At 45.7% G+C, this 10,891-nt stretch overlaps 1 protein-coding gene across 7 annotated transcripts in view; it reads right to left on the reverse strand.

The window, feature by feature from the left end:
* LOC135368060 (uncharacterized) overlaps window positions 1-6,331 on the reverse strand; it is a 32,441-nt gene extending 26,110 nt beyond the window's left edge. For 3 of the 7 annotated variants that reach the window (XM_064601135.1, XM_064601134.1, XM_064601136.1), the window contains exons 1-3: window positions 6,179-6,330; window positions 3,886-4,260; window positions 2,526-2,603 (exon numbers count right to left, since the gene is read on the reverse strand). In XM_064601135.1, coding sequence (XP_064457205.1) covers window positions 2,526-2,603; window positions 3,886-4,260; window positions 6,179-6,270 — 545 coding nt within the window. In that variant the 5' untranslated portion in view covers window positions 6,271-6,330. Of the gene's footprint in view, window positions 1-2,525; window positions 2,605-3,885; window positions 4,261-6,178 lie in introns of all 7 variants that reach the window. The other 4 variants (XM_064601138.1, XM_064601137.1, XM_064601140.1 and 1 more) reach the window with 3 other exon arrangements.
* Between the last annotated feature and the right edge of the window lie 4,560 nt (window positions 6,332-10,891).

Raw genomic sequence — 10,891 nt, forward strand, 5'->3', positions numbered from 1 at the left:
TACGTGTTAGGATATTTTGTTCTTTTGCAAGTCTCATTTAGTAAGACTTTGGAATTCCTACGATCAGCTTTCATGCATGGTGCTCTTCTGCAAGAGTTTCCTATTTAGTTGTTCAGGAAATAATCTTGGGATAGTGATTCAATAAATAATATGTCCCCTGTCTAGAGCGTACGCGCCCTTGAGCCACGCAGCTGCATGATGACGTCATACTGTGGCTTCATTGTAGATTGACCAAAGAAGCATTAGTGAAAAAAAAAAACAGGGTAGCCCTGAGGCAATAGGATGACGTCACGACCAATGAGAACGGGCAGCAGGGGGCGCAGGAATGCTCTTCTCTCTTAGCCTCACGACCAATGAGAATGGCCAGCAGGGGGCGCAGGAATGCTCTTCACTCTTAGCCTCTCGGAGGTGGTCGCCCCAGAGGGCGCTAGGAGCGCGTATGCGTAGCGGCCGCGGAGCGGCGCCCCAGTCAGTTTCTCTCCGGCTGTCGCGGAAAGCAGACGTGTGCTCCCTGCGCTCGCTCAGTTTCTGGCTGGCTGTCACGGAGAGCAGTTGCATCGGTCTGCGCTCCTACTGTGGTGAGGTGATTTGTTGTGTAACTAATGCTTTCGCCAACTTTGTTCCCGCTTTGTTTGCGATTTTCATGCCCGTGCACGTTGGGCGCTGGTTGCTGTTGTCCGGGCATTCCCGCCATTTTCTATCATCTTCTGCCTTGGGACCGGGAGTAGCGCTGGCGTGATTCTTAATAATTTTGTTGTGAGATTAGTTGAGAAAGTAACCGCTAGGGGGTGCAGCTGTGGGGCTTTATACAGGAGAAAAAAACCATTACGAGTCAGTTTCTGCCTGCCTCTCGGAGGGAGCAGTCACATGGTTCTGCGCTCCTGTTCTGGTGGGCTCATTTGTTGTGTAACTAATTCTTTTTGTTGTTAGCTATTGATGGTTTGCATACTCTTGCTTTCCCAGCCTCTGTATTACGAGTGTTTTTCTCCTTGCATGTCCAGAGCTGTCCTAACTTGCCCAGACATGCCATGATGACGTCACAGCTGACGTCACAGGATGTCCGGAACTGGTGGACATAGCTGCGATGCTTTGCAACCTGCCTCCTTGCTCCGTCGCCCAGCGACAGTCAGCGGCCTTTCTGGACCGCTTTCTTCAAGATGGCGTCGTTGATCTTCAACGATACTCCTTCTCTCCACTCTATCTCTATCTATTTTTTTATTTTTATCAGCTCAAGTAGCCGGAAACTCACACAGTGGTCTGCACGTGTCTTAGATGATCCCCAATTAGTGTAATGACTCCCTGAATGATCCTAATTACTGTGGGGGGTCCCAAATTGCTCTAATTGCTAATTAATGGCGTCCAGGCGACTGTGTGAGTTTCCGGAAACTTGAGCTGATACACTACTACTACTGTGTCATTTTTAAATTGGATTGTATGAGATGTCTCTGCCAAGGCGCAGCATCGAGGACTGCCTGCTGCAGGGGAACGCCAAATGGACTGGATCCCAGACGGGAACTCGCCGCCTGCACGCGAAGCGGAAACGAGGGTACAACAGAGGGCTTTGCAAGGAAGAGTCGCTCCAGAGCGGGGTTCACAACTGGGTCATCGCCCTGGCACCTGTACTTTAGCGCAGCCTTCACATGTTCAAATTGTCTCCGTCTCTCGAGCGACCATTCATTGCCCTCAACATACAAACTCTTCACAGGGGACGTCCGGAAGGCACCGGTGGCGAGTCGGATGGCGAATTAGTACAGCTTGGAAGAAAAGTTTACGGAACATGGTATTAGCGTATTCTTTCATCGGATCGGCCTCCTGCTCGATATCAGGAAGAGTTTGAATAAGAAACGGTGACTGACTATTCTGTCCAGCTCTCAGTGTGTGTGTGTCTGCTCCTGCTTGCTGCTAGGGTGTTGCCCCAATCGGAGAAATGAGACACCCCGGTGTTCTGTAAACTTTTGTCTCAAGATGTACTATGGAGACTATTATTCAAGAATCAGACATTCAGTCTTGGCTAGACTAAGCCACAAGTAACTTGTATTTGTAACAAGTTGCCACTTCTGCTGAAAGTTGCTGCAAGTTACTCAGGTAAGTTCTGTACATTTCCTACGCATCAATCTTCAAGCAACGTGTTTTGTTTCTTCTTACATTCTTAAGAAATATGTGTAGCAGGAAATCTCCAGCCCTTAAGCCCTTAAGTGGTCTTAATGGTTTTAAAAGGATGTGTTCGACTCAGTACAAACGAGCCTAAAGAAGCGTATTGACAGACAGACAGCATATTGGAGTGCTGGATCAAAAACAAATGGCTATCATGGCTATGCTTGTTACATGGCAAACAAATGCATGTACATAAATATGCTTACATCCACAAAATTACATAGATACACAAAAACAAATTTAGTATGTAACATTAATGGCCCAACTTTTTCTACAATTATTAAAAAAATACGAGCAACTGAAGGCTTCCCATGCTGAAGTTAGGGAGTAATATTCTGGTTAATGATTAGTATACAAATGATATATCTTACATATCCAACAGCGTCACGGAGCTGGCCATAACGCAGCACCAGTAGACGAGCTGCTTCACCATACAGATTCCCAGGGTACCTTCAGTGCCAGAAAAAGTACATGCAACAGAAATATGTGTCCCAATGGCAATGGCACCTGTTTGCTTCCTCAGAATCAATGACACAGAGTCCATGACAGAATATCTATTTCATGACATGTATGCAAAGGTTTAAACACTGCAGAATATGAAGTAACATATTTCAGTTTCTTCTATGCACCTGTAATATAGATTAATGGGCAAGCTCTTTACATCCCCCACTTCACAGCAATGAAAGATAACGCAAGATAGCACAATGAATAGAGCCTGAAGTTTTCGGGAAATATTTTTTCCTGAATTCAGGGTGCAAAAATCGGGTAAATAAATATGTGCACTAAATTCATGCAAATTCGGGTGAAAAACCTTCCAGTACACTAAATTCGGGAAGAAGTCGGGCTCAGTTACTCAAGCTAACTGTACTGAGGAAAGTCACTGAAAAGGTTAGTCAGCTGTAGGACTCGAACGTAGGAATCTTCTGGATTGCCTGTACTGCCTGGAACTGTACTGGTTTCGTACAAACGGTGATTGAACTGTGATGGAAACAGAGCCGTGTTTGGCAGCAACGAATGGGGTCCCCAGGAGGCAAAGATTGGTGGCATCCAATTAGACAGCAGGAGAAGCATGCGCATGCCTATCGTGGCCGCGTGAATTTGGAGCAGGTCCGATCGTAGCGTTCTGTATATTAGCGGCATGATGCGTGCTGGCGCATTTTCCAATACAGATTTACTGAACTGTAGCACAGAACAGTTCTACCAAATGTTCCACCGACAGCATTTTTCTTCACGTCCTTCGGACAGCGACGCCAGCCCACTCCTCAACACGCACTATGTTTTTAACCGGGACTTCTTCGTGGCATTTCACGCGCAGCATGGACTAAACACGTCGATGCACAAGATGAAACGACGTTCATTGCTTAGCACCGACGCAAGAAAAAGTCAGGAATAATTTCGATTGTACTTCTGTAATGGAATCAACGCTTTAAATTATGATAACAACGTCGAAATTGATATAGCGTGTAACGCAATATGGAGTGAACTTGTTTTTGCATTTTAGTGCCCCTTTAACCTTTTTTTTTCCTCGCCACCACCAGTAGTGGAAACTGATTATCTCGAACAATAAAGTTGCATTTCATGAAATCTGCATACTTTGCGGCAAAGCTTCCGACAAAGCTTCCAACAAACGGAACAACTTTTCCATTCCCTTGGAGTTACATTTAAGAGGAGACCACAGTAAACGTAACATGAGGTACTTACGAGGTACTTCCAGTGTATAAGGGTACTTACAGGGTATACTGGCTTATGTCACGATTGAGCCACAGCACAGTCCTGTTCCTAAATGTGTTCGGAACGTCGGCCGCGGACTTGAAGGTGTGCAGCGCCGCGGCTATGTCGTAAGGAAGATCGAGTAAGGTGTAGTTCAGAATGGTGAACCTCGGTACCACGTCCTCGAACGGCACCGTCCCTCCCTTTTGCGACGGCGGCAGCGCTCGTGGCTGTGCCACCAACTGCGGCTCACCTTGTCGCTCGGTCGGTGGGGCGTGCTGCACTTGTACTGCACGCTGCAGGGTAGGAGCAGTTGATGATATGGCCTGGTAATGATGATGGGGTTGTGTGGGCGGTGCAGTCGTGTGCGCCTGCAGCGGGAGCTGTGGAGCGTCCCTGAAAACGTACAAATAAATAAATAACAATAGTTTATTTTACCAACGACTTGGCAGGAGGCCCAGGCTAAAAGCTGTTATGAAAGCAGCTTCATGGGGCCCGTTAATCTGACATACTCGCTTTATGAGCGTTTTTCTCGGGAACCGTTCCGCTGGCACGTAAATCCCTCTCATTAATACTGCAATCCCTTTATCGGACAATGAGCAAGATTTCAGTCACAAGTACGGTCAAACAGTCATTATCTTCCGGCTATTATAACCGCGTCACACGACACTCAGAGTAGCCCCCCCGGGAGAGGCTATGTCGTACCTCGCTCAAAGGGTGAAACGTGTTAAAGAAGGGCATCAAGGTTTGGGATGTCCCCTGAAATCGCTGAATTATACTCATGTCACTTTTCAAACCACCGAAGTGCTCTAAAAGGCGGCGACCAGATGTCCAGTCTTTATCACTTACAGCTTCTTCGATAGATTTTGAAGCGCTGTTCCCCGAGCATCAGTGTCGATCAGCAGTGTTTGATCTTCCACGAGCCATGTCGTACCATTCACGTGTCCGTACCACACCGCGCAGGCGTGGCGTTTCTACTTTCTTTCTTGGAGTATGTACGAATAAATAAATTAATCGTGAATTAAACTTGTCTCTAGTCCAGCATGATTTCTTCTCTATCTTCCTAACTGAGCTCATGCTGGAGCGAAACTACTTCTTCAATTTCTCCCAAAAACTTCTAGAAGGTTAAAATTTGCGGGAATTTTTCACCTCTCTCCCCAAGAGCTTCCTGTAGGTGCGCACTAGCACCATGCAAATATTCAATTTTTTCTAATACTAGGGCAAATAATTTTACATTTAACTCAATTTGATTCAAACTGACAATGGAATTATCTATTTGAACTGATGTTTCTTCCAAACCGAACAGATTCAAACTGTTAAAAAAGTGAATAAGGCTAAAAAGGAGCGCTACTTGATATTCTAAACCGTATGAACGTGTTGTGTAACAGAGAACCCTCTTTATTACGACAACCGCCATTCCCGTGGATTTTGATCGTAAAGCAAATTTTGATGCTCACAAGAAACACACCGCCACGCAGAATAAAAGTCTACGTAGTTGCGAAGATTCTGAAGAAGTCTGTCACGTATGTCTACTTAGAGCAATCCCGGTAGTCAAGTTTTCTAAATGGACAATAGCGCCGTTAATAGGCCTTCTGCAAAATGGGAAGCGCCATCTCTGGGACGCGGTTGCAACTGGGGCGGCCATCTTCGTGTTGTCGACGGCGCAAGTGCGCGGTATTGTCTGATGCTTCACAGATAGCTCGCTGGCACGTCGTGATTCTCGTTAGTGCAGCAAAAATGCCTCCGCATTGCTCAAAGAATAACGGCGCAACCTTTAGCGTTTTGCTTGCTGGTAATCGATGCAATCCGTGGTCGCCCCTGCTGTGCTTTGGCAATTCGAAAAAAAAAATGTTACGCATAATCCCGAGGTCAGCAACTTCAATCCTTGTCGGCCTATTTAACATGCGTCATCCTCAGCCTGAAGTATGTGGTAGCCTGAAAAACGGTCACAGAGCTAGCATGTCAGATTAACGGGGTGATACCAACAAGGGTTCACGGCACGGGTCCCGGACAAAAGCTCACCAGACATAAGCTCACCGCACCAATGTGTGAAATATGTAAAAGGCTCTCCTGACCTAACCTTGGTAGGTTTCTCTGGTGAGCTGTTGTCCGCCCCCGGTGAGATTTTGTCCGGTGGCTTTCGTCCGCACTCCTCCCTGCACATGCTGTATGCGTGTTTATATCCGTACATGCGTCGCATGTGTGCCCGGTAGCGCAGGCACCTGTATATAGTGGGAGTGGGAACTGACATCTCCATGGTTTCGCGACTCAAAATCGCTCGAGCTGAATATGCCCTGAAGAGCAATGCACTTACATTCCTACTGGCGCTCCACATTTTCTGCATTGTCCTTGCTGTGGATCTCGCTTCGAGTCGGTGACAAGGATCAAGTCCTTGTCTTTGAGCATTGTAGTTTCATCATAATCCAGATAGCACCTAAATTCTTCATTGTAAAAAAACCTACCAATCAATGATGCAAACGAAGTGAAGCATGGGCCAGTCGTGCTTTTACTGTTTAAGTTCTTTTTGAGCCACTTTTTGGTTTTTAAGTGTAAAGGACTCACAAGTCGCATCCAAAGAAAATCTACACGAACCCGAAGATCAAAAACGAAATCGCCAAACAAATTAGGAAATGAAAAGTATTGATCCTTTACCTGAATCAGAGACGAGCTCACATCAAGGATTTCTTCGAACGTAAGAGAAATGGCTACTTTCACATCATCGAGTGTACAGTTGAACGGTAATTCTATCAGTCGCTTATGATTTTCGTAACAAGCCACACACCGCAAAGACATGTTTTGTAACGGGATAATTGATTAGACAATCGATACTGGCTCAACAGAACGAAACCCATAGAGTGCAGATGCGACAGACTACATTAGCTTCCGAATGTAGACGTTCCCCTCGATCCATGAGGAGGTCGGAGAAACTAAGCAGCGAAACAAACCAACGACAAATCTGTCGAAAATAGACCACATCGAACACCGCACTGTTCCAAACACACACCACTCCCGTTTGTTTGGTGTTTTCACGAAGTTTTCCGACGCCTCCGCGAGACGTCACCCGCATCGTTAGCTATGGGCACCGTGCGCTAGAGTTTTCTGTCGACGGCAGCGGTCCCTCGAGGGGAAACGCGGCTTTATGCCCTGGTACCAGACCGCAGCGCCTAGCAGTGCTGTGCAAAAGAGCGATGAATTTGAAGCTGCCTGCATAGAGAGTCAAAGGAGAAGATAAAATGGAAACTAATTCTATGTTGTAATCTGCCACGACCAATTAGTGTGAAAGAGAGGCAACTTGTCGTCAAGTTTTCGTCCTTCTCGCTGTATCGTCCCGCCGGCCACGTATTTGGGAGAGCGCTTTCACGGCAATGCATCCAACTTCCTGCTCAATCCGTTTGTTTATGTTTGTTTATAACGAAAAAAATCAGTTGTTTCTAACTCATTTCGTGCATTTAGTATATTTGCCAGTGACAAGTTGAGCGTCACGATGCGGACTTATAGCACAGCTTGGGTGAAACAATTTCGAAATACAATGACCAATGAATATAGTGGAGCTTGGCTTAAAATAAGGTCTGCTATGTGTCAGACAGTATATATCCCTTTCACTCGAACCCTAATTTTGTGGGGTGTCGGCAGAGACTGCCTTCTGGAAGCCTGGTCTTCCCTCAATATACAGCGTGCATGCGAATACAGGGGAATATTTATGGGAATTATAATATTATGGGAAGTATTTGTCCTCCCCGAGCTGCGTTTCGCAACCCGTCATCATTTTATGTAAGTTCATTCTATCCCTATGATGTTATTATCGTTGCCAAATCTTGCGATCTCGGTTTATAAGTGGTTCTTTGCTCCTTCTTATTCGTCAAAAAAGAAGAAAGACAAGTAAGAATGCGTGTGTTGAACAGCCAAATCTCTGTTCCTTCTTAACGCTTGTCGATTTCTGTTTTATTTTTTAGCATAGTTTATGTCGTGTTTTTCTTTTGCATGATATTGCTGGCTACTTCTATCTTGCAGTTTGCGACAATGTGTCTGATGCTATGTACGCCTATACAGAGGCCGCTGTGGCCGTTCTTTAGCACTAATAAAACGTTTTTATCCCTACATATCCGTTTTTAAACACACAAACAAAACAGGCTCTATTTATATCCTGAATCAATCTTGATTAACTGATTGATGTTTTATTATTATGACCGTGTGTCAAATGCAGGCACAAGTGCCTAAAAGGGCATCCTCTGCTTTGAGCAACATCTGTGTGAGATATGTGTAGAATGATGCAAGATTGGGAATAAGTTGACTAAGAAACTTACCACCACAGTGCATCATCACGTTAACGGATTATGCATTTTTTTCCCGCTATCTTCATATATTCAAATTTGTAGTTGACTCTATTATTCATGAGAAATCTTCAGTGCGAAATTTCCATCCTCATAGCGCAGGTACTGCACGTAGCTGGCCTCCGATTTGTAGTCAATAATAGGAGATATGCGAAATAGCGCCATCTGTCGAGTGCGCCGCTCCCGACCGCCATGGCTAAGGCAGATCTCTCACGAGCTGCAGCGCGGCTTGAGGGGATTCCGCTAAAGAGGAATCCACGGCAGCAATTTTTGAAGCACGGCTTCTCGGTGGAGTACAGAACATTTCGGCGGAATGTACGAATGACAAACTGTTCAGAACTCTAGTCTCAGCAGCAGATAGTCCTACAGTTTTGCGATCGATTCCATTTTCAGCGAGATCTCACACGGCATTTATCATCGACTTTCGGCATTTGCATTTACTTTGTTTTCTGCAATACTTCACTTTCTAGTTTTAGCTGATATTGTGATGCTAAGATTAAATGAGATACTGGTCTTATAAAAGGGAATAATTTGATGCAGGAGTTTTTCATACCATTTGCCGCACCGTGCCGGGCAATTTCCTTATTAATGTTTTGAGATTCTGGTAACCACGCCACGGTTGTAGTGCTGCTGCATTTGGTAGTTGTGATATATAATTAGACGATATAGTACTAAGTTAAGTTTCAGATTTAGATGCTGGAAGGTATCTGGTTCTATCATTGCTGCTTGCTCTCAAGCCACGACTTGACCCGTTTGTCGAGCATGTGACTTCATGACCAACATTTATTTGTTATTTAATAAATCAATATTTGATCAACATAAATGCCATGATTCTCAACCTGTAATAAGAGTGGTTTTATCCTACGTAGTTCAACTACAAGAAGTGGTCTTCCTTAACACACACACAAACACAAATAAGATTTAAAAGCAAATATTCATAGATGATGTCCTATTCTCGCGTTCTGGCCTATTTAGTGGCTTGACTAATTTCTTTTCTTACTTTCGCTTGTGCACGAGAAACTGGAACACATGTAGAGACCGCAAATTATTGTGCACATGTTTATTTGGAGTTAGGATGTACGTCAAGAGAGCGGACTAGGTACATATGCAAAACAATATTCCAATGTATTACATTTGACAATTCACCTGCGGGTTATGATATAATTCACCATAAGTTCAGTGATTTTACAAAAAGAGTCAAATCAGGGTCACTCATGTCACATTATGGGTCTGCCTCTCAGGTTCTGCATCATTGGTGCATAAACGAGCGGCAAATGTCCGATTCTAAAGTGGCTGCATACTCGCATTAATTCTGAATGATCGAGAATGTTAAGCTTTAGTCTGGTCCGATAGTAGCCTCAACTATAGGATACTATTTCAAGTTTTTTCTTCATGTCAATTTCTTCCTAGTGCTCAGTTACAGCGATTCATGAATACGCACCCTTTTGTCGTTTTATTCCTCTCTGCTAGTACAGCTTCGCGCAGCAGTGCGGTGACACCTTCATCATTACTAAATACCATTGTGTTTTGTTCTTCAGAGTTTCGACGTACGCAGTCCTTTTCAAGACAAAAAGATGTGGTAATCAGACGATTCTTTACTAAGCAGAACGAAAAGCTTGCAGTGTCGTTTACACTATGCTGCTGCCTTGCTGCACAACAAACGTTTACTAACGCAGTGGTACATGAGGCGCTTACACATAGGATGACAACAGAAGCCCTTTTTAGCTGCCACTATTCAGTCAAACTTACTCAGGGGCAACGCAAACCGTGTACACGCAACAGCGGGGCCATGCTTTCCAAGCATCGCCTCGACGAAAATGGCGCGAGCGCGTTTCCGCTAACGGGCAAGAGAGGGCGCTTCATTTCGCATATCTCCTATCGGTAGTCCCTTCTAAATATGCACTTAACTTCACATAAATACTACACGCTTCTCTGTGCTACACACTATGTAACAGATTGTGCATAGACACATAATGTTCCACGTGCGAAAAGCTTCCCCCTCGCATACATTTTACGTGTTTCGTATTGCAGAGCAGATGCCCTTTCTACAAACCACTTCCACACAAGTAGTCTCACGGGTTAATGAAGCCAAAGCCCCAAAAGCCGACATATAAAATTCGGTAAAACACCCGTACGCACCAAAGCTACTGTGGCGCAGGGAAGGACTGACAACCGTACCCAGTGGGTGGTGGAGAACAACTGGTTTTAATCGCGCTCTGCGCGCTCACGGGTGGTAACCAGGGGAGAATGCCAGGAAACATTGCGCCGAGGGACAGAGCGTGGGCGTTGAGGGCCTGCACAGTGGGAGGGAAGGTCGGGGAGATGCACAGGGGCGACGAGTGTCTCAAGATGAGCGGGCTTGACCCTGTCGAGGGAGATGGTTTCGCGGCGGCCATTAAGGTGGACTGTTACGGTCTTGTCGCTGCGGGCCAGTATCTTGTAACGGCCAGCATATGCAGGGGTCAAGGGTGGCTTGGCATGATCCACCCGGACGAAGGCGTGAGAGGCATTGGCCAAATCCGGGTGCACGAAAGTCTTCCTATGGGAAGGCTGACGAGGTAGGGCGGGTTTGGCGGCCTGGAAATGCTGACGGAGTCGCGTTGCGAAGTCGTCACCGGCGAGGGGAGGCTTCGGGCTGGAATCGAGGAAGTCACCAGGCAAGCGCAAAGGGGAGCCGAACTAACTCCGCCGAGCTA

Source organism: Ornithodoros turicata, chromosome 9 (genome assembly GCF_037126465.1).
Source record: "Ornithodoros turicata isolate Travis chromosome 9, ASM3712646v1, whole genome shotgun sequence".
NCBI lineage: Eukaryota > Metazoa > Arthropoda > Arachnida > Ixodida > Argasidae > Ornithodoros > Ornithodoros turicata.